We start from the raw sequence: 25,529 nt of genomic DNA, 5'->3' as shown, positions 1-25,529 counted from the left end.
CTAATGGAGTAAAAAAGCTTTCTATAAGTCAATAAGGAATATGTCCTCCAACACATTCTCTACATTGAATAGATTGAAATACATTAAAAGTAAAAAGTAATTCAGTTATTTGTTTTAATATTTCTAACATGTTTTGCTTTAAAGAAATGGTTTGCTTCACCAGCATCTAAGGTAATTGACTTGGTAGGAAGAGTACATCAGAGTCTGGACATAAGTCAGAGTTGCTCTGATAATCACAGCCAATGAACAGGGTTACAAACTACTGCCTGGACTGAGAGAAAATGTATAATTATACCTTACATTGGTGTTGACACGAAAAGTAATTTAAAAAAAGCCAGTCCTGGCATGTTCACTCCAAACTGCTGCCATAGTGCAGCATCTCCTCAGCTGTATAGCTGCAGCTGTTTGAAGGGTCACATTAAAATCATGCGGGCCCTAAAAAGTCAAAGCAAAACTCTATTGATTCCCCCTTGTGGGGGGAAAAGTGCACATTTTTGTTCATAATACTGAACTTAATATTTCATTTCAGTGGTGTGGCTGGATGGACCCACACACAGCTGCAGGAAATAAGCACAGATGGAAGTGAGAGGTCCACATTTAGTGCAAAGCGTCTTGTTAATCTGGTCTTAACATCACAAAAAGGGTACTCTAAGTTCTTCAAGAAGGACTCTGTCAAAATTTTTTACAGTTCTGACTTACTATTTTTCTAGGGTTTTTTTATTCTATCAGCCCAAAGTACTTACATATATTTTCTGTGAAAATATCTATTTCTCAATCATGTTTCAATAAGCAGCTACCCAAATTAAGCCTACAGCTTTTATGGCACAGCACAATTCTTACATAATTGTCTATTCCTTTAATGGTAGAGGGTATCATAGTTGCTGCTTTTGCTTTTCATCGTATTGGTGTACTTATTCACAGGTTATATTTTAAATTATTCCCCAAACTGATTAGTAGTAAAACTGTCATTGCGTTTTACTCAGATAATTGAAAGATTTTGAGAGAAAAGGCCAAAATTTAATTAATCTTCCAAATTAATTCACATGAAGATTCTCTCAATCTCAGATAATCAAACCCTTAACCTGTGTATTTCATAATATTCTGCAATAATTTAAAATATTAGCTTCCTGTTGATATATGAGTACATTGCTGGTAAAGGTGCATCTGTTACTAGCTTTTTGCTGCCTACAGTGCCTGAAGTAAGCTGTAGACCATTGACTATAGGGTTTAAAGTAATCTCAAAACAATACAGAAACATTGATTTACAATTTAAATGGTTATTTTGCTTCATTTCTTTTCTAACTGCTCAACAACTAAGGGTCAAACAGAGTCAACTAGGTGAATCAACAGAATATCAGTACTAAACAATTTCTGCTGATTTCCCTGGGCTTCTCAGTATGACCCTCAGCTGCTCATCTCCAAATGCTCATGACAGAAGAACACAAAACGCTTGTGAAATGTCTGCATTTCTGAATCAGATTCTTTGTTGTAACACTTATTTTTTAATCTTGTGCAGAGTGAATCTCCAATATTTTGCTATGATTTGGCACATATCTGACCTTCCAATTGTGTATTCAACCTAGTAACATGCTCATCAGCGATATACCATTTTCAGACTGTTCTTAACCTAATATCAGCCCAAACCACTACCACTTGCTTCATATCTTTTCCAGATGTATTCTTGCCATGAACTGTTAAGAGAGTTCAGGGGTCATTTGGATTCTTTCCAGAAAAAATAGGCATAGAATTTCTGCCTTTCTCCATGAATTTCTGGAAGTTTTGTTCTTTCTTATACGGTATGCCTGCCTGGATCTCAAACTTGTCATGATACCACCTGTCTACTCCTGGAATCGATTTGTACTCATATTCATTTCTCTCAATAATCATATCTTAAACTATCCTTATTCTTTTAGTGAAACTGTCTCAGCCAAGTTCCAAATTCTTTACTAATAGCGGCACTGATAATTTCAAACACTTAATTATTAATTGGATTCAAAACCGCCTTTCAATTACAAAAATTATGATTGTAATTTTTAATCCACAACACTGTATTCCTTTTTTTCTCTCAGTTTCTTCACTATTACAGTACAAGTGGATCATGATTTGAAACTCTTCCTTGATATCAGATATTTCTTTTGCAGATGGAAGTTTTGGAGATTTTCACACAATCATATACCTCTAAAAACAGCTTTCAGAAATTAATATACACATTTTATGTATAAATTTTAAAATCAGTTTTCTTATTATTTCCCCTATACTTGTTACACCTAAAGGATCAGCTGTAGTTCCATAATTATCTTATCTCAAACACTACTACTTTCATTATTTACTTTTGACCATCCCATATTGGCATTGACTGCTGTCAAAATGTAAAGAAGGACTGAATGTTTTTAAAAAAAAACAGATTCTTGAGTGTACCTTTTTTTTTTTTTTTTTTTTTTTTTTTTTAAGAACTGCATTTGGCAGCCATATTTAGAAGACTGAAATACTTAGGATAGAATTTAAGTGATCTGTCATTATTTGTGGGGGATCACAGTTGAGACCTACTAGTCTGTATTTCCAGTGACAAATCTATCTACATAAGATAACAAAAATTACATCTGAAAAACACATCTGATACTAACACCTGCTATCCTAGGTTTAGTTAAGAGCATGTTAGTTTCTTCAGCTGTAACACTCCTGTTTATGGGTTCTTAACTTTCTGCACAGTTTAATGTTTTCAGAAAGAGCACTTGTGAACTGTAATGGTCCCAGAGCAGCCATTACAGCTGTCAGAGTCATAAGCACTGTTAAACACCCTACACAAGTATTTACAGAATAGAACTAAAAAGACTTTAAAATTGTCATTATAGTCTATGTGGTAAATAAGAAAACTCCTGAAAATTAAAGTGTCTCTACTACTGCGGAGTTGCTTGTTTCATAAAACTAAAATATTTTCCGTTTTTAGTTCAATATTCTAATAACTGTCCTGCTAGCCTCTCCAAACACTGAAAGGGAACAGTGGGGAAGTTGGGAAAGATGCTGTGCTGCAGAGAATCATACATAATCTGCCTTCTATGTGGCTTCAGGGATATGGATTGTTTCATTGCCGCTTATTGTGATCAAACTGATAATCTAATATTCCAGGCTTAAGAAATTAGGCTGTCTTCACGGAAACACAATCACAATTTCAGCTAGATCCATTCACAGATGATAGGAAATTAGTTCCACATCACATTTACATTTTCATGTATGACTATGACATTTATACACAGGCATAATGACAGAAAATTCAACATGAGCAAAATCAAATATTATTATCATTGGCAAGAAATGGTAAATGCGAGCTAGCAGCAGAATTGAAAACACCTTCTCAGGATCTCCTATAAGGGAATACTCTTTGCCAAGAAAAATGTCACAGGCCGGAATACAGTTCAAAACTTTAGTTTAATTATTGTAACAAAAACATTTATTTTAGTTTGTTCTGCTTTATCATGAGACAAAAAAATACACATTTGGATATTTTATCCTTCTACTGAGGCAGTTAATAAAACAGAAGGGTTTAGTATGATATTTGTGTTGTAAATCCACGTCCAGAAATATCTGGAACTACCCAATAAAATAACCATCTAAAAATGTTTGAATAAGGAGCTTTTGGAACACAACTTCACCTCTTTGTTCAAAACTAGCTTCAGAAATCTTTAAATTGCTAAGCAGCACAAACCAAAGCATGTCCTTTAGTGCAATCACAGAAAGCCACAAAGTGGACATTTGTTGTAAAGAGTAGCTATAGGAAGGCAAAATATGACACTGTAAGAACTGATTTTAAATTACCTTTATTTTTACTCCAAATCTTATACTTAACATATGATAACCTCAGGGAGGCATAGTCTTTCTGATGTTTCACAGGGTCTCATACAACTGTGATTCAGCCTTAAGAACTATTACAAATTAGTGTGTAATTGCATGTAACAAGCATATTAACACATACTACTGCAGCATGTAATAAGCATGCTATTACATATTATTTTAACATGTAATAATAATAATGATATAAATGGAATGATAGTATACATGGTCATGATGATCAGATTAAAATTAAGAGATGCTGAAGAGAGTTTTTACAGTTATAACTTGACCAATGTTTTCTCACTTTCAACATGAAGAGACAATACGTCTCTATAATTTATATTAAAATAAATCATTGACTTCAAAATAGTATGGTTTTTGAAAGCTAGTTTCAAAAGTATAGGTCTCTCATGCCTTTCAAGTTAGTTTTGATCAGTCCCTTGATCAAGGCAGAGGCATGACTCCTTGAGTATTAGCATTTTTGACTGGATAAGGACCACGCCATACAGTAAATGCAGTGTTGATGCCCTCCTATACTGTGAAGTGAAACATACAGCTCAAATAAATGAGCAATTAAAATGTTTTAAGCTTTTAAATAGCTGTTTAAAGACTGTGAGTTTAATTAAAAAAATAATTTGTCTCCTTTTGACAGCCTGTATCACATAACTTGATCAAGTCAAAGTATTTTTCCAGTCTATAACAGCAAATATGATGACGTATTTAGAGAACATTCTTTCTGAATACCTGGTCCCAGTGCATCCTGCAACATGAGCATCAAGGCAACCTATTTAATGGCACAGTAAACGAGGTAGGTAGCAGACCAACCATCCTTATTAAAATATTGCTATGGTAGACAATGATTTTTATTTTATAGTCTGGCAAAAATTAAGCAATATAAGGTAAAATTCAGTCAAGCTACTTCTAAACTAGCTTTTTAAAAAGGATAGCTATTTTGAAAATCTTAACATTTTTAGACAATTTATTTCAGTTTATTACTATGCTCTACAAATTGCTTATATAGTGCAAAATATAATTCAGTTGAAAAATATAATGAGATTAACAGCATGACTTTTAATTTTGATATCATGGAAATAAGAAGAACATGCTTTAATTTAAGTGACTCAGCAGTTATGTAATAGCTCATATGCACTTGGCATTACCATACTAATTGGTTTAATAGTCTTTTTCATTATCCACTAGAGCCATACACATTGGTATTAGAAGAAAGTCAGTAGCTGTGGGAATAGGTCAGGTCTATGCCTCTAGATCTCTAGGACTCCAAAAGGGGTCAAATGATCAGTGAGTAGATGAAATTCAAATCAATAAAGCCGAAAGACCCCAGTGGAGAGGAATTAATTTGACTCCCTTCATCATAACTTTCATTTGATAGTTGAAGAAGCATTTCAGGTCAATTATATTAATAGAAACTGTTTGAGTGAAAAGATGTTAATGATGATCCAGAGCTAATTAGCATAGCTATTTTCACTCCATCTTCTACAAAGAGAAAGGCAGAACAGACACAGAATCAGACTCTTTTTGTGATCAATGATGGAAATTGGCAGAGGACAAAAGGATGTGTGCAACAGCTTAGCAGCTTTTAGTGACAAGCCCATACTCTATGATGAAAACCAAAAATAAACAGAGAGATTTATAATAATTTATTAAATAAGATTTAAAAGGGAAAACCAAAGCAAAACTGGAACGATACGGTCATTGCCAAATATTAGTTGTTACTTCTTTTATAGAAGCTTATTCTACTTCATTCCTCTTGCATTTTTCACGTCAGCAAAGGTTTCTGTAGATCTCTGTCTCTCAAACACACAGAGGCACACAGATGGTAAAAGTCATAGAAGGTTGAGAAAAATTTTAATAAGAAACAAATACAAGATTACTTAACTAAAGAATATGGGATCCAGTATATTGGAGCCTACAAAAATTAATCCATCGCTTTTAAATTGATAGCTCTTCATAGGGAGATCACTATGGTAGATCAATCTTCTAGATGGTGTCAGGGAGAAGTAGTTTGGCTGTAAGTCACTCTCATATGCTACTGAAGCTATTCTAAGTTCAGCTTCTTTTCACAGTTTACTGTGTATAAAACTCTGGTTTTATCTGTTTCAAATCCATAGCTGCTCAAATCTGGACACTTAGACACAAGAAATACGATTTGGAACCACAGCCATTCATAGCCATGAAAAACCTATACCTGTGTGTGTTCTGATTCAAGCATGCAGTTGAATTCCTTCAAATAAAACAACTCCTGATACATGTTTTAATGAAGCTTATTGCAAGTGTTGCACCTGTTCACCTTGCCTACAGGTCTGACTATTACAAGGAGTATACATTACCGTGTAATTAAGCAGCAGTCATGAATGATGCTGTCCTCCACAAATATGCCACTCTCTTCATCTGTTTCGATCAGACGACCAGCATGGTACCAATGTACTTGGGTGGTATTGTCAACATATGTTGCAGTACACTGAAATGGCAAGCGATCTCCATGAAAAACCACTTGTCTTTGTGATGGGATCAGCTCAAAAAGAGGAAGTTCCAGAGGCCCAGCTGCAGGGAAGACAAAACAACAAAAAATAGGAAAAAAACCCTCACAATGAATTCCTCTCATGAATATTTCGAAGTGAACTAATTGTATACAATTCTAGCTTCCTAGATCTTAACATCAAAGCACTAATATAAAAGATATACCCTCAAACTACCCACTTGAGTCTGATCGTGTTGTGAATTCTCGAGATGACATTTCTTTCATTGGTGTGAGCCTAGATAATTACAGGATTACTAGAATATCTACAGAAAATGGGTTTCACAGTACGAGTAAGGTTGGAAGGGATCTCTTGAGATGCTCCAGTCCAGCCTCCTACTCAAAGGGGGATACTTTAGTACAGAAAAAAAATCAGTCTTCCAATTAAAGAAAAAATACAGCTATTAATATAGGTACAGTTAACAGTTATAAGACAACTTCACTGTCAGTGGATGAAATTCCCACTGTGCTCCACAACAAAATTTACTCACTCTACAGAGCCTAAAATATCTCATATGCTGCGGTGCATTGACCCTGGCTGAACGCCAGGTGCCCACCAAAGCCACTCTATCTCTCGCCCTCCTCAGCTGGACAGGAGAGAGAAAATATAATGAAATCGAGATAAGGGCAGGGAGAGATCACTCACCAATTACCGTCACGGGCAAAACAGACTCGACTTGGGGAAATTGGTTTAATTTATTACCAATCAAATCAGAGTAGGATAATGAGAAATAAAACCAAATCTTAAAAACACCTTCCCGCCACCCCTCCTTTCTTTCTGGGCTTAACTTCACTCCCGATCTTCTCAACCTCCTCCCCTCCAGTGGTGCAGGGGGACGGGGAATGGGGGTTGCGGTCAGTTCATCACACGCTGTCTCGGCCGCTCCTTCCTCCTCAGATGGAGAACTCCTCACTCTCTTCCCCTGCTCTAGCATGGGGTCTCTCCCATGGGAGACACAGTTCTCCATGAACTTCTCCATCAGTCCTTCTATGGGCTGCAGTTCTTCATGAACTGCCCCAGCGTGGGTCCCTTGCACAGGGTCACAAGTCCTGCCAGCAAACCTGCTCTAGCGTGGGCTTCTCTCTCCACGGGGCCACAGGTCCTGCCAGGAGCCTTCTCCAGTGTGGGCTTCCCACAGGGTCACAGCCTCCTTCGGGCATCCACCTGCTCTGGTATGGGGTCCTCCACGGGCTGCAGGTGGATATCTGCTCCACCGTTAACCTCCATGAGCTGCAGGGGGACAGCCTGCCTCACCATGGTCTTCACCACAGGCTGCAGGGGAATCTCTGCTCCGGTGCCTGGAGCACCTCCTCCCCCTCCTTCTTCACTGACCTTGGTATCTGCAGAGTTGTTCCTCTCACATATTCTCACTCCTCTCTCCGGTTGCACTTCCACAGGTTTTTTTTTTCCCCTCTTCTTAAATATGTTATCCCAGAGGTGCTACCACTGTTGCTGATGGGCTCAGCCTTGGCCAGTGTCGGATCCGTCTTGGAGCCTGCTGGCATTGGCTCTGTCGGACATAGGGGAAGCTTCTAGTGGCTTCTCACAGAAACCACCCCTGTAGCCTCCCCACTACCAAAACCTTGCCACTTTCCCCTGAAGTTCAACTGTCCCTATGATTTCTCATTTTCCTGTCCCTACTTCCTTCTGCCTCTTCCACAAGTCATCTTTACTCTCTAGATTTTTACTCAACATTAAATATTTATCTAAATATCTCTTTCTGCTTTTTAATAGTGGAGTACATTTCACCATCTTTATTTTATGAATTTTCTCTCTCTCTTCTTTCCCCAAGAAATACCCTAATAATAGGAATATTGCATATTCTTATTCTAAGCAGAATCTTACAAAAAACAGCTGCCATCATCACATACTCAAATGCCTAAACACAATTAAAAAATAAATAGTGTTGTAAATTTGGAAGGCATATGCATTTTTGGGAATGCTGAAAGTCTGCTAATTTCATAGATCTGACAGTGATTGAAGGCTGTATCCTTCAATCCTACAGTCTCTGTAGAGACTGAATCTCTAGACAGTATTTGTTTTTTTCCATTTTTATTTCTAGATCCTGAACTGCCTTAACACAATTTCTGTAAAATATTTTCTATGCATTGTGAGATTAATGCTTTCTTTAAATCAGTGGCAGAATGTTGAAAAGGAGCTTTTTAGGAAACGTAATTGAAATAGAGGCTCTGCATCTAAAGAAAGAAGATCATCTTTTATAGGATAATAAGGAATAAAGGATAACTTTATTTTCTTTTTTGTGATATAGTCTCCTTAGGCAGGACAAGAAAATTACTACCTCTGATATGTTGTTATCATCGCACAAAATTGTAATGGTAATAAAAATACTAAGGACTCACATACGTGATTGACGAACACACTACCATGAACATCTTGCATGATAATTCCTAAAATACAACCTCTTCACCTTAGCCTACAGTGCCAAAACAATTGACTGAGCCTGGGTCACTTTATAACTTCACTACTGCAACCTCATCCTAGGCACAATGCCTACAGTCTTGCACCTTGGACATCCTTCTACCTTGATGAGGAAAGAGAATTTATAAGCTACATCTTCTTCTCCCTTATTTTTCTTCTGTTTTCATTTAGAGGCCTCTCATCATTAATATCTATCCAGCCTATGGGGTTGTCAGTTGAAAGGTCACCCTTCCACATTTGCACCAGTATTAACTATCTCAAACATCTATTTTTCTGACAAGCACTTTAACATTTTTTTTTCCATTTCATTGCTCACCATTTTATCTTCCTTAAACTTTCTCCTCAAAATCCTCCATCGCCTATAATAAATACAGATTAACCTAACCATGCCTAACCAGATTTCAAGCCATAATCACTGGTTCTACAATTGCTAAAATTTGTGGACAACCAGTAGTGTTTGTTCCTCTTCTTACTCAGCATCCCACCCTAACATGCTGCTTTATGTCATTCAGATGTTGTCTTTGGAACATTTAAATTGTGAGAAGCTGCATTTATAAACCTAGCTTTGGGCCCTCAATACTATTGGGGAATTTAAATGTTAAATAGTATATTCATAACCTGCTTTGAATAAACAGTGAGAGGGATCACTTCTACGTTTTTATAGAGTAAGAATGCTGGCCAGCATAATACGCAGGATTTGTACGTGAGTGAATATGTGATATTGCTGTCCGGGAGAAGCACGCAGAGAATTAAGGGGCTAGCCACGGTCTACGGAAATGTTGTAAGTAAGTCTGCAGTGACTATAAAGGGCAGGCTTCAGATATACCTCCTTACTTGTGCATACATCCTGTAGTTTATCTTCTGATTGCGCCTATTATTTGTGGACATGGATGCGTTACTAAAAATTCCTTGAAATATACCTAGTATTTCTATATAATCTTTGTCTTCTAACTAATAGAAAAGAAAGTAAACCAGATTAATACCTTGTTCATAATAGGTACAGGCTTGGTCTCAGTCATTTACATGAAAGTTTTTTACTAGAAGATGGAGAGAACCTCTCTCCAAAAAGTTGCAATCTTTGTGTTGCATTATGAAGTGAATTACGGAATATAAGGAAAAGTTATGGTGTGGAATTTAGCCATAAATTTAACTGAATGATTATGAAAATGAAGTCCAGAAAAATTAAATATACTGTCACAAGTACAACAGAAATATATACTACTCACAGAAATAAAATATGTCTCATTAATTTAACTAAGGATATTTTATCTTGTCAGATGTTTTTGCTCATGCACTGAGTGACACATTATGTCATGAGGCTATGACGTAGTAAGAGTGTGAACTATAGTATCAGTATTTCTTAAGTCAGGCTAAATAATTTGCCTGGCATAGGGATGTAGTGTAACACTATTACTTTGAATTTATCTATGTCTCTATAGCTGGTCTTTAAGGCTTTCACATTATCACTTCTGTTGCTCAGCCTTAGGAATCACCAAACCCAGAAACGGAGTAGGAATGATGTGCTCTCTGCAGATTTTGTCAACTAATGATCAGAAGTAAATGAAATATTTTTTAAGTGCATATCAGAAAAAAAGAAAATGATCCTTTGATTGACATCAGTCATATCAACAACCTACCCACTTTTTTTTTTCTTTGCAAATCCTTCTAAGTGCCAACAAAGATGCAAAGTGAATTAAACATACCTTTGGTTTACCGTTAGGATGGGATAACCTTCTGACCAGCTGAACCCTTTCACAATGTACATATTTGGATTGGCCAAATTGACAACTAATGCTGCAAGCTCATTTTCAAAGTGAAACTAGTAAAATTGCCATGGATTATGACATTTGCAGAGCAAGGAAGGTACACTTAAGTACTTCTACAAAACATCTGCTTTTAATCTGTATGATGTCTACGAAAAATGATTACCAGAGCTAATCTTCAGTTGTTTTCCAGGGATAATCATGATTTAAATGATTGAGGCTGGTTCTGCAACTATTACTCATGCAAAAGTTCCAGTTGACTTCAGTGACACAGCTCACAGATATAAGGATTAATTGCATCAATAAGAGTTTCAGGATTAGGGCCAATACCCTTTATCCTGAATGGCTATAAAATGATTGTATAGTTCCATCAGCATCAGCTGGAAATACTTATTTTAAATCCATAATCCAACAATCCTTCAAATTCAGAATAAAAATAAAAGTGTTTACTAATGCTGTACACACGTTTTCAAGCTTGACTTTGAGAATAAAGTAAGAAGTAAGACGTAAGAAGTTCTGAAAGTATTTGGAATGATTTTGGCATTGATTTGACAGCACTTGAAATATAACAGCTCTGGCAAGCATATCCCTACACAAGAAAATTTTCTCTCTGATTATGTGATTACTGAAGACCAAATAAAAATATATAATCTCTGATGTTCATCTGTATATGAGTATGTGTGGGTACATATGGCAGACAGAACAGCCTCATAAGATCAAAAATAATGTACAGTTTACTATTGTATCCTGGGAGTGGAGGGAAAAATTTAGGAGAAATTCATTTATAGAATTTTTACACATTTGAAAAATATTCCAAGATTCTCCTTCCAAGACAATCTGCTCTGCTGCCCCCACATTTGGAGCCAGCACCACCACCTGCAAATGAGAGGTGTGACTCTCCTATAGGCATTTAGATCAAGGGCTGCTGAAGTGTTTTACAGTCTTTACCTGTCTTGTCTCTCTAGTCAGCACTAAACCATGATTGCAGTAGAGCACCACAGGAATCACTGATTGCAGCATGAATCTAGAGGTCTAACCCGTCATTACAGTAATTACATCTTTTTCTTTATCTTTCACTTCTCAGCAGAAAAGGGTTTTGTTGACTGAAGGCCAGATTCTTTATGTGATCCAGTCTTGTATTGCAGATTAGCTCTAGACTAGAATACTGACGACATATGGAGGAGGAATCAGGTTGCACAAATACCGCTGAATTAGAATATCACTTAAGAGTCCTTCTCACAGAAAGTATATCCATGCACTTTTTAATGTATGCAGTGCCCCAAGATGTATACAATGTTGAAAAAGAAAATAGAAATTATTTCAATAACCATTAGCTAAAATAGAAAAACAGCACGGTACACTGAAGTTCTAAGGAAATGTTCCAATGCGCATGCCCTTTATATCTTTATAAAACAATTTATCTCACACACATGCACAGAGATTAAATACTTTCTGCCTTTTTCCTTACAATTCAATTCTTGAGATTTTAAAAATAGTTCAATTTTCCTTCTAATTTTGGCCTTTCTTTTTGTTTACTGTTTTCAAAGATGGAAAGAAGAATGTGAAGGAAATACTGCTGTCACTGGACATATATGGAAAACAAATGTTTGTAAAAGACATACTATACAACCTGGGCAACACAACTCTCTACAGCTAAATAGCTACTAAGTGCATAATCCTGGTTACTACGCTAGAGCATTCTGCTGTTCAGTTTACCATAGACACAGTTTTCTGCTATACATTTTCTGGTCCTCATTAACTGGCTTTGTTTGATACTGGCAGCTTTTACACAGTCAGAAATAGGAAAATCCACAGGTTTCTCCAGGTTGCCCACACATCAGTGCAGTATTACAGTGTTTGCGTCTCAGGATACACCATTGACTTCTGCCTCTTGGTAGAAAATTCAGTTTGCTACAGTGCACCACAAGCTTTTGGGACAGAAAAAAAACAGAGGTTGGCATTTTGCTTCTTGTTAATCACTTGATTTATTGTATTGCCAATGGGCTTTTTATTTGAACAGAGTGTGCCTACAGAGTGCGGCACATCCTGCTGACAAAAGTGTGAGTTAGAGCTCTAATATTTGTATACAATCTCAGTGGGAAAGAAATGTGCATGGAAAGCACAGTGGGGGGGAAGCTGGAAGTAAGGACAAAGTAAAGGAGCTGGTCCAATAATAAGGACGGATGAAAATGAGGAAAACAAATTGAAAAACATTAGTTAAAAATTTGAATTGCTGACACAGCAAATTATAGCTGTTGATATTTACTGAATGGAACTGAAGAAAAGAGAGTGATCTGAATTGCTCTGAAGGCCAGTTCTGCCAAGAAGGGGAGGTGCCAGTACACCAAAGCCAATTTCTGTATTGCAAAATTTGCTGACAATAACGAAAGGTTTGGTGTAGAAGGTCACAGACAGTGCCACGTGCCAAGCAAGTCAGGAATGAATACAGAACTGGAGCCAAGCTTCAGTTTTAATAAAAGCTTTGCCTGGCTCCAATTTTAACATAATACCAAGAAAATACAGATGCCAACATGTACTAAACATATCAAAATAAGATAAGTCGTTTGGGCTTGGGACAAGAAGGCTTTGTACCATATTCATTTACCACTCACTGCAGAAAAAGTATAGCTTCTCTTTGTGTAATAGCTTCTTATTTCCACCAACTTCATAATGCTGGCAGGGCAAGGCATATTGCACACCATTTTATCAGTCCCTTTCACCCTCGTACATGCTTTTCAGACAGGAACATAAAGTAGATGTATTTTTTTGCAGCATCTCATAATTAAATCACAGGTTTACATTTATTTTGTAATGCTAGGTGCTACACTGAAATGTTAGCTACTAACCAAAGAGCAAGACTTCAGATATGTATACTGTTTTACTTAAAGTTACAAATTTCGCATTATGTTTTACTGCTGCAAACTTCTGTAAAGCCATCAAAGCTGAGAAAAAGAGAAAGGTGCATGTCTTATGAGCAGGCATAGCAGAGTCAGTGGACTGAGGAACTGATAATAATGTAGATGCTGCTGCAGGGAGCTGAATAGAAGCAGCAATCCCAGGATTTATCCTGAGTTAGTTAGAAGTACAGTGAGCCCAGGCTGTCACAGTCCACTGCTACTGGTGCTTCAGTTATCTGGGTTAGCTAACCTCATAAATATACTCCATATCTGCAAAACAGAAGATTAAAGTCAGTGCAGTTATGCCAAGAAGAGGTACAATCATAGCTCTGGATGACAGCCTCACTGAGAAGCACTTGGATTCCATAACTTCTCAGACTTATTTAATTAAAATAAGTTACACCTGTGTAGAAACTAAGGAAAGTTGAGCTGGAAAAAGTACAATTCAAATCTAGCCACTTTTAGCAAATCCAACTCATACAGGTTTCAGCCAGCACTCAGCAGGTGGATGACAAGTCCAGCCATGACAAAGTTATTTAACTTGTCTTTGTCTACAGTAGTTTCCCCCAGATTTATAAGCCCCTGTGAAAATAAATTATCAGTTTTGCACTGGGTCTAGGGACTGATGCGTGTTGTGTCCATTACAACCATTTTAAGTAAGGGAGAAGTGGAAAAACACTTTCTTATTTACTGATGATAGCAATGATTTACTTGGTAGGAAAATAGAGGCATAGAAGTACAGAGGTAGTAGGTTTCACTTAATAGTATTTAACATAAATGCCAAATATCATAACATTAATTTGTAAAATGGCAACAGCTACTTGAAAAAAATCCACAATAGGAAATCAAGGTTTCATTCCAGTTAATCAATTAATTAAAAATATTATCTGCATGCAGGTAATATAAAGCCCGCATCTTGCATTGGCACATCTAGCAGAAATTTAAAAGAATGGGCAAAGAGTTTTTTCCTCACTGATTTCCTTCTTATCAAATAAAACTGCTGCCACTTTTCAATGTCTTATTTTCAAATTGTCCCAGAAGTCTACTTTAGAAGCTGGGAAGCGTTTGATTATTTGCCACATCCTGAAACTTGAAGACCATGACATATTGACAGCTATGTTATTGGAAGATTCATCAACATACATTCCTTCACCGGCAAGAGTCAGTAGCCATTACTAGAAAGCTAGTTTTGATTACTCAAATTATCCTTATGGCAAGCAAGCTGGCAGGCTCATGGCTATGCACACTCATTACAGCTTGCAGTTAATAAAAATGGCTGAGCAGTAGCAAGGATAAAGCACCCACAAAATATATTGATTAGCTTTATCTATCTGGGAAGTGCAGTGGTAGCACTCATCTTTCCAAACCTTAAGCACCACTAGCCACCTTCTTATTATTTTCATATCATTACTGCACACTCAGACCAAGGAAGCCTGGCAGCAGGAAGGTCCCAAGAGTGGCAGTGATTGCCCCTAATTGCCCAGAGTCCAGAAGGCTACATGAGTACCCATCTATGCTGCAAGAATGCCAAACAAAAAAGAAATGTAAAAGTCATAAAAGATGCTGAACAAGTGACAGTTCTGTTGAAGTAAGAACTCGTCCCGGTCATTGTATGAATTTTTTCCATTCCAAATGCCTCTCAGCCCAGCTGACAGTGTCAGAAACTGCAGATCTTTATAGCCATTTTTATACGTATATTAAAGAAAGTCTCTATGATGAAATGTGCTATAAAAATGTGAAATATCACTATGGTATACTCCACTTAATTAGAACAGAGGATGTTAGGATGGAGGCTTTATAAGGAACTTTCCCATGAGAACAATTAAGATTAATTACAACAAACTGTAATCAGTGCTGTTAACTGGACAATATTAACATAGGTTTGGAAAAGAAGCTTATATCATTTTATCTAGGATTTGCCAGTATAAAATTTAACCCTAGTCTTTTAATGTGCATGCTACTATGTTAAGAATAAAGAATATGTCTTCCGGCATACTCCATAGGCCTTACTCAAGGCTGGCTGCCTTACTGTTGCCTTGCTTATGAGCAACTAGCTTTTGGAGATGTCCAGTCAAGTCTCCAAGGGCAGAAGTTTTGAAGATTAAAGAAGCTTTGTTTCACTGATATTCTCCTCACTACATCTTAGCTAAATTTTCCTTTAGTTATTTTGCATGCTTTTTGGAACAAGCAGGCAAAGACAATGTAGAAAATCAGACAAAACTGTACATTAAAAACCACTGATGTAGTTTAAGAGTAAGCTATGGGAAGAAAAACAAATTGGGCACATTTCCAGCATCTAAATCAGTGAGATTTCAGAGGTGAAGAGTTCTCTTGAACTGTATTTTCATGTGTAAGCACAGATGCAAGAAAATACGTAGTAGTAAAACCTTGTCCTTTAAGTTTCTCAAATGACCATTTTAATACTTCTGTTCTTTCACATTTATAAATGTTATTAGTTTTGTGCCCCCAACCTTGCAGCAGTGTTCTAAATTACCACTAAAGAAATTAGATAATAATATTTAATATTAAATGTAGGGCACCATATTCCTTTTTTTTTTTTTTTTTTTTTTTTCCCCAGTTTGACACTGATCATATTAGGATGAGAAATCTAGAATTTGGAGCCAAAAGGTTAGAACATTGTTGATTTCATACTACCAAATGGTTATCTATTGAAAACTTTGGTATTTAAAATGGGCCACTTTTAGCTCTGATTGATAGAAAATGAATCTACCACACCCATCTTTGAAAGATCTAAAATGCAGTTACATTATTTGATTTATAGACATTCTGCTATTATCCATATTGTGTTACTAAAGAAAATCCTGAATTGCTAACATTGTAAACCGGAAACAATTGCAAGAGGATTTAACTACAGCTAATTGTATCACTATCCATATCTTGCAAAGCCTAATCCTGTGAAAGGTTACTAGTGGGAATATTCCTATTTCAATATAATTAGACCTATTCATATGATTAGGCACTCCCTGCAGAATTGGAGCTGAAGTCTTGATCCTGCATATTCTTGAAGACAATGATGTTCCACATGAATGCAGCAGGCTATCTGTAGGCTGCCAAGAAACTGCAGGACTGGAATCTAAATCTGGATAATTAATCCATCATTCTTTGTACTTGAGATTTTGAGTTTAGTTAGTTACTACATACTGAAAAAAACCCCACAGTTCAATATTTACATTGTGTTAACGTAGTAAGAATGACTTGTAAATGAACAAAGAAATGGTTGAAACAATAATCTCAAGCCCATTCCTAAATTTAAGTAAATAACAAGTGAGACCAAAAAATGTTGTGTGTACTATGAGAGAAATAAACGAAGAAAAAATGTTCCTTGTCAACTTTGGGCCAGTATTTGTTATTGCAATATATTTCATGTAGGAAAGAAAACTTTTAAGAACAATCTATGTGCAGATGTATACAATTACAATTTTAAGACTCAAAAGGCAATATAGATAACTAATTTTTGTCACCATATGAAACAAGCCATTTCTCACCCAATATCCCTAGCACAAAATATTTGACAGTATTCTTAAAAGCTGATGCAGAACAAAGCGGAATGCATTCAGTTGATTTCAGGCTTAAATTTAATTGTTGAAAAAGTCTCCCTTCAAAGTTTGCATTTCCCAATATCAATCTATTTTTTTCTATTTTTGGCATTTTAAAAGTACATATTTCTTTCAAAGTTCTCACTATTGCACAGTGGAAACAGAATTACTCTGCTAGGGATGAAGGGAAAACAATGCGCAAGCACATCAGGTAAAATTATAAGGACATTTCAACATGTCTAGCATCTAAAACATTGCTATTCCTCCATTGCTGAGAAAGCAGTTAAAGCCACACTGTATTTTAAGAATATATGTCAAGAATAAAAAAGCTGGTTCAGAAAACGAAAGTACTTTATACAGGAAGTATAGAAAAGAAAATGATTTCTTTTTTCCCAATGGCATTACTGTAATTAATTTAAAATGTCTCAAATGTTCTGAATTTTTGTGGTATATTTTAGGTAAGATTGCAAAAAAAATTACTTATGAAAATAGACTAGGGAGCTGCATGTGGCCTGAGAGAAATATGCCTTAATGTTCTGCTCATATTTAAGCATGAGAAATACAGATTAGAGAATGTGAGTAGGTAAGTAATGATGAAAGTACTTCATACCTTTCTATGTAAGAAATTAAATCTTAAAATTGTCAAGAAATCTCTAAGAACACAAGTACAAAGAGTGCATAAAGAATATAAATGTTCTCTTTTCTTTTCTCCTTTGCACCAGTTTCAGTGTGAACAGGTACGGAGCATCAGAGCAGAAAGTGCTTACATTTTAACCTGACTCTGCTCCTTTAGAGGATGAATACTCTGATTCTCAGTGAAGTGAGGCAAACTACAAAGGACAAGGTGCTGGTTAAGTACAAACAATTCCCTAACAACTATATCCCCTCCCTCCCGATATATTATTTACATTTTCTATGAAACATTTAAAGAACTGTATTGCAGAATACAGAAGCTAGAAAAGGATCTATCCATCCTTTTGATTTGTATCCCTTTGAAGTGCCCCTCCTAAGTAGGTAGTCTATTATACTAAAAAAGCGCATTTCAATAATATTTTGAGAGTCACAACTTGCTAATTTCACTCATGAGCTAACACTTTAAACTAAGGTAGTTTACAGAATTCAGAGACTGAGTAATAATTCAAACACTGTTGGACACTCACAACTTGTAGCTAGTATCTTCCATTGTTTCTGACCTCTATTTTCAGTAGGATGGATTTTTATTCTTCTTTAGTGTTAACACTTTTCTCAGTAGACAGCCCCCTAAGGCATGCTAGAAACCTAATCATACAGATCTTATACAGATGAAACTCCAGCTCTATATTTGGAGTACTCATTCCCTGTCATCCATTGTGAAAGTCCTAATTGACTATTAAAACTATGAGTAAATTATGAACCAACCCAAACAATTTCTCATTACAAGTTTGATGTAAATAGTACAATTCATCACAACCAATTGGCATGCTACCCATGAATAGAATGCACATTTTGTCATAATACACACTTTCAAAAAAATGTACTGTAACAACCCCCGTAAGCCAGGTGAAATACACTGCAGTTGCTTTTCATGAACGTGGAGCACCCAAAGCAACAACAGAATTCGAAAACAGTTTCTGGATACTACAGCCTCTGAAAAACAGGTTCCTGAGCCTAGGGAGGCCACCCTATCCCCATCAAGGTAGATGAGACACTACATAAAAACAGATGCTATCTCAGCCATCTTAATACAAGGAAAATGACTCAGCTGCAATATTTTGTTTGCCATTACTCTGTGCTTTGCAAGTTCTATTTCCACCATATTTTCCCCTGAGACTGCATCTTAAAATGGATGTATTTAACATTTGAGTTTATATCTATTTCCTTACTCTGGAAGTTTGTTGACTGAGGGTGGTCTATGAAGAACATCCATTAATACTAGCTTGTCTAATTGTATCTGTTTGCCCTTGTTGGTTGTAATTATTGAAATGACACGGGTTTTTCAGAAATGTGCACAATATAGGTGAATAAATAATGCTGTATGTTAGAACTTTTTTTCACTCTTGTCCTACAATCCTGTGTTGAAGCAGTTCAACATCCAAGGAGATTTTCTCACATTCAACGCAACCCAGCAAATAAGGAAGTGGAAAAGTAAGAAAAATTTGGGACAGAAGCATAATAGAGATACAAGCAAGTGATTCATTTCTTCCAAGGAAAAGACTTGTGTAGATCTTTCCATCATAGACAGAGAAAGAGGGTAAACATAGTTTTGAGGGACTACATTTAGCCCATTCCTTTTGAAAGGGTTAGTCACAAAGGGCTAGATCAGACTTACTGCCAGACTGCCTTACATCAGACTGCTAGGAAAGGCAAGGACAACAACAGGAACAGGAAAGGTGACAGGCAACAAAACTAGCTTGCCTGAAATTGTTGTGATGAGATGGTGCAGATGTCTATGTATCAAACCATCTGCTCAAGTAGAACAAAGTGACTTTTGAAAAAATTTAGGCTTCTCTACATTTAGACTTCCGGAGAACTGACAAGATACTACATCTAGTTCTTTTAACCTGTCCCCTGTATAGGAAAATAGCCCACACAACAATATGATGATGAAGATTAGGACAGTAGACTACATAAACCTGAAAAGCTACTGACACCAAGAAAAGAACTAAACCTTTCCACTTCTCTGCACAGAAAAATGCATAATGATAAGGAATAATAATGTAATTTATGATGTATAAATGCATTAAACTCTAAGCAAAAAAATATATTTCTTAATATCCTGTTATATTTTCTTACTTTGAAGCAATTTTTTTAAATTAAAAAAAAGGTGATAGCATGGTCCCAATTATTCATTTAGAAACACCTGTAGAGAAAACACATATGCAAAAAGCAATACTTTAATTTGTAGGAGACCTGCGTGAGAAACAGTATTCCGTCCCAGGAGCATTAGATAATTATCTTTGTGGCAGAAATAAATAAATAATAATAATGTCTTAAAGGACTATAAAATTATTTTTATACTTTGACTTTTGCAATATTTTTTGTATAATTTAGTAAATATTTACATCATTTACAGCCAAATCATTTATTTCAAGGTTATTGACATTATGTCAACTACTTTCTAAACTTTAAATAAAATCTAATTGGGGGAGACAAGAAAGTCAGCACTTTTCCAAACATCTGCTTTAATGAGTCTACATTTTCTAACAGAAAAAGGCTTTATCAGAGTTATATGTCAATTGTAATTTGCAGAACAAATGAACTTTTACGACTTAGTGCTGTTAGTTCAATAGCATCAATACAGCTTTGAAACTGAGAAACTAAATTCTAGTATCTCACTCATCAGTGTAAATAATCAAAACCCAGCTTTAAGATCAATCTTTCATAATCCCCTTTAAGAAAAAAAAAACTCATACGGGTCTTTCCTGAGTGAAGAATTTGGCCTACAGAATCTATTTCTGCTGATGATGTGTGCAAGGGAAAAATCACAGACTGCTCTCAGACCTCAGGTGGAATTTATAGCACTGATATTCAGGAAAATGTAATTTTCCTCCTGTAAATTGAGTAAGTTTTATTTGGAGTCAGGGAGAAACAGTGTCAAGGCACTGCAGGAAGCCAATTTCACAATCATTTTTTGGAAATATACTCTGTCCATACTGTTATGAATTCATTGTAGTCCCTCATAATTAAGGCAGAAAACAAAGGCAAAACTCTCTTTTATCATCAAACTATTTTTCAGCCTTATTCCAACATTGTCAAAAATTGCTTTCTAGCTGAACATTCCTGAGAGTTGGAGACTCTTTTAAAAGCTGTTAAGCTTTTAAAAAGCTTATAAGCTGTTAATGAACTATGCAAGCAGAATCCTGTGAATTCTGAAACTGTGCAGTTACTTAAATTAACTCATAAAAACCATCAAAGCAGGTTTTTAACTGTTTTCAATGGATGACTTCTTTGGCTATCTTGAATTATCAGATGCATGAGAAAGATTTGCCAGGAAGAAATTTGAAAGATAATTTCTTCTCCCATCAAAACATAAAATAAATTTAAAAAGCTCATGGCAAATGGCCTCCTGTAGCTATTCAGAATTTTTTTACTCTCTCGTTTCCTCTTCACATACTTTGACTTTTTGGTTCATTCCCTAACTCGTCTGCAAAGATTTTTGCCATTTCCCTTCTATTTTTATTTTTTCCCTTCCATTCTTCTTTTCTTTGCTCACCTTGTAACTGTGATACCTCATGACCTCTTCTAGCTTGTAGAGGGAAGATCAATAACTATAAATAAAAATGTCTGACAGTATTGAAGATGTTCACATGCAGGAGTTTTTAATTTTTAAACCTCTTCTTAATATTTTCTTTAAGATACATTTAATTTGATTAGCTCTAGGCATATTTCAACACATATTATTCTTAAAACATTCTCAATAGTTGTTATTATTTTGTTGCCAGACAGCTTTCTATTATGCCTAAGCTCAAATTAAGTTACTGAAAATGAAATTGCTAAATGTTGTGGGCACCATGAGCTGCCCAACAGATATTACGAGCACCGTGAAGTACCTGGCAGATATTACAGAGCTGGCAGAAGGATCAGCAAATATAATCACCGTGAAGCTCTCTACGGATATTAAAAGAGGTGTTAAGCTATTGGCAGTCATTACAAACCTTGTCAAGTGTTCTGTGGACATTATAAACAGCAGTGAGAACTAGACTGGCCTTATAAATTGTGTATCAGAGGTGTGGCAGGAGTTCTATTAGGAATTAAAGTACGAAATTCTGAGAAATTGCTTTCATTTCTTCTCTAAAATTCACAGGCTCATATTCATTGGCAACCTGGAAATACCAATTAACAGTCCTTTTCTGTCCTAACAGAACAGATTCCTCTGATCGTTCCAGCATTTTCAGAAAGAGGACTTTTCCTGCTGGGAAGTGGATCTCTATGAAGATACCCATGCTGGGTCTCTATAGAATGGCAGCTTGACATTTGAGAAGTATTGCAGATTTTCAAATGTTCAGTAATACAGGCTACTGGAAACTTCTCTGCCTTTCACTCATAAGAGCTCATTCCTTATTTGCCTCCAGACAGATAGCTGTGTTTCCTTAACAATTCAGCCGATGGAACATCTGTAGCTGGTATTCACATCCTTTCACTTCTCTCCCAACTTGTAAATATCTGTATTTGCTGTTGTTGTTAAAACCAAATTTTTTCTTATTACTCCAGTCAACCCTGATCTCCCTTCTGGTATAAATGTGTTAGAAATACACATCCTTTCTCTTGTAGTTACTAGGATAAAAATGTGACTTTCCTTTTGTTTCCACAAGACATAAGCAAAGTCACCATCCCAGCAATTTTCTGTCATTCAAGAAAGTCAAAGATTCAAAGATTCTGTGATTAATGAAGTATGTGTGAAATTATACTTCTGATTATGAAACCCACCAGCATAATCTTGGGCAAAGATTTTTTTCTCTGCAGTACGTGATACTTTTAGAATCTCTAGGTTTTTCTGTTCTATGCTAGACAGTGTTCAGTGTGAGAAGAATTTTCTTTACTCATTCATATGTTTTTTTTGTTTCCTTCCTCACACCATATCCATCATGTTTGCTATGGTGGAAAATCTTTTTCAAAAAGCAATTTACTTATAGATCTTCAAATACAGAATTCACCTAACTGAAGCTCACTGTAAAAATTCTATTCATCCCCAGGACGCAGTGCTAAAATGTATAGTTACAGGTTTATAAAAATGAAAAATACAGGAACGAAACCTGACATTTAGAGATACAACTTGAAAGAAACATTCTATAAATCCCCGTAGGAATCCTCAGTTTCATGCAGTATACAATGTAGAGCTACCAGCATGTGCTAATGTTTTAAATCATAATTACATGTTGCCTAATACATAGACAGGACAGTGGTGTTCTTGCTACCTATAAATATATATATTATTTTGTATTAAATAAGAAACTTGTATTTTTTTCCATTCTCTTTCAATCTTGTATTTTCTGTGCCATATACCTGAATTTCTTCTGCCTATAATCAAGTCAGGTTTATTACTCTTTTTTTTTTTTTTTTTTTTTTCATCATTTCTGGTTTTTAATTTTTCTCTGGATTCCACTTCAGTTTGTAATGTTAAATGAGAGTACAGCTCACCACATATCAGCTGGTTTTCCTTCAGGTTACGAAATGACAGTCCTTGTAAAGCACTGGGGTAAGCACAAACTGTTTCCTCCGCTATTCGAACTGAAGCATTTCTAGCCCATTGCAAGACCCATTTTAGATTACAGTCACAAATGAGTGAATCGGTGTTGAAATGTCTAGAAAGGCAAAGAAAGATCACAATTGGTACACATGCAATTTTCATAAACATACTTTCTTCTGTCAGATTCAAATTATCTAACTCCAAAGAGAACTAATTCTAGATAGATGCATACCTATGGATGTATAATTATAGATGTAGGATTATAAAGACATCCTGAGACAACTAATACACATTGCCCCACTGTTAATGACTTCCAAGACATTATGCCAAAATTCTGGTTTTGGTTACAGAACAGTATCACTGACTCCTGAATTAAATTTGAGTATGTGCTACTGTAGAAAGTCATACTATAACATACTTGCACTTACAAAACACTCTTTTAAGTAGAAACTTGACCATGGAAGCATCCAGTATACACTTTTAAATCTGAGAGAGGTACATTTAATATAAATAACTGGGAATTGTTACCATAATTGCAGGTAAAATATTTAACATTAATGTTTTTGTGTATTTAGAGTTATTATATGGTATAAGGCATGAAAACATGGAAAGGTATAAGATCATAAAAGGAAAAAAACCACAGGGATGCTAGTCAGGATGGCTAGACTGAGCTAGTCAGGAATGGGGTCAAGTTGTCAGCGCTATCCATTTCACTGCAACAGGTAGCAGATGACAGCTCATCAATAGTAAGACAGACACTGATAACAAAATACTGCATATTTTACATTTGGAATGCATTGCTAGAAACAATCCTGTTTGAATTCATATTCAACTCCATTAAGTTTATTCTAATGTCTTTCCTGAATATTTCAGATTTCCAAACATAGGGAATCATACTTACAGTGCTTTCAGAGCTAGCAGCTCAGAAAAGAGTCCATTCATGAGACTTGAGAAAATATTCCCTGACAAATTCCTAGAAAAAAGCAATTTAAAGTCAGTTATAACAAATACAAGAAGAAAACAAAATTGTTTTAGAGTATAATTTTCCGAGTGCTAATTAAAAATTCTGCTTTCTTGACAACAGTAAAAACATTTACATTTGTACATTGCTTTCTTGTAAATGACAGCAATACTCAAATCAAATCATACACTTTTACTTCTTTTATTTTCACAGCAGTATACATGCAATTCACTTGGTCTAACAAATAGGAATATTTCTACATATTTAATAGAATAGAATTCTAGAAGATAGTATTCTAGAATTTAAGTGAAAATATTCATACAATGCTTAGTCAGTGAGACCTATGTTGTATTTTTATAGTACATGTAGAAAGCCAGTTTTCAAAGTAATTACACAAATAGTTTTATTACAAAGGACTTTAAACAAACTGATTTTTCCCATCCTTAAATTAAGGACATTTCCATTTTAATTACTGTTTTACTGTTTCTTGTCTTGATGGCTGAATGGATTAAGCTGAATACTTGCAAACAGATGCAATTTAATTTTGCCTAGTTTAACAGTATTGCTTTACCAGTGCCTTAACAGTATAAAAGGTAAATGCTTAATGTCAAGTAATACTGTCTTTTTCTATACCAGTAAACTGAAAAATCAGTGCAATATCCAAGATTAACATTTCATACCATATTAATTACCTTCTTTTGAAATACTGATATATGTTTCTTTCTATCCAGTGCCTGAAGCCTACATGTCTGAATTCAAGGACGGCTACAAAATTTCAGCCATCAGTGAAAATTCAGATCTCCTCACCAGAGATTTGTTGTTACATATAGGAAAAAAAAAGTAGACTGGCAAAAGAAATGGTTTCATTACTTTTTCATTAAAAATGATGTTTTTATAATTATTGATTTTAATTCTCTTAGGTCTATGAAGTAAAGAAAGTATACTAAACTGAAGGTACAAATTCAGATCAGGAGCAATGTTCCACCAGTGAGGAATCTACCAAGCTGCAAAAGGCCTGAGCCAGCTTCATAAAGTAAGGAAAAACAAAAAACTCAAGAACCAAGCTTCCTACAGAAACCTGTACAGATACATATGGACCAATGAATTCAAGAGAAAATCTTGCTAATTTATAAATTACTTTAAGAAAGTTATGGAGCATTCTTAAAATAACTACTAATCTTATTCTTGTACACAATTAATTTTTCACCACTGAAATCATGGGGGGAAAAAAAAGAACTTTGAGCACTTCAAATTTTCATGGTAGTTTAAAGCAAAATTCTACTAATATAGAAAAATAAACTGGCTCAGCAATGTTAAGTGAAATTATTTCTCATTATATTGAGTGACGATGAGATGTGTTGATATAATTGATCTCATTGTT

At 35.5% G+C, this 25,529-nt stretch overlaps 1 protein-coding gene across 1 annotated transcript in view; it reads right to left on the bottom strand.

Annotated features, from left to right (window-relative positions):
* Positions 1-25,529, bottom strand: part of LOC309589876 (adhesion G protein-coupled receptor A3-like) — a gene marked incomplete at its 5' end in the record, with an annotated part of 283,649 nt that overhangs the window by 143,239 nt on the left and 114,881 nt on the right. The window contains 3 exons of the mRNA XM_082310563.1: positions 6,177-6,390; positions 23,139-23,302; positions 24,089-24,160. Coding sequence (XP_082166689.1) covers positions 6,177-6,390; positions 23,139-23,302; positions 24,089-24,160 — 450 coding nt within the window. The remainder of the gene's footprint in view (positions 1-6,176; positions 6,391-23,138; positions 23,303-24,088; positions 24,161-25,529) is intronic.

This window comes from Platalea leucorodia (assembly GCF_965183815.1).
Source record: "Platalea leucorodia genome assembly, chromosome: 4".
NCBI lineage: Eukaryota > Metazoa > Chordata > Aves > Pelecaniformes > Threskiornithidae > Platalea > Platalea leucorodia.
This window is presented reverse-complemented; position numbering and strand designations above follow the sequence as displayed.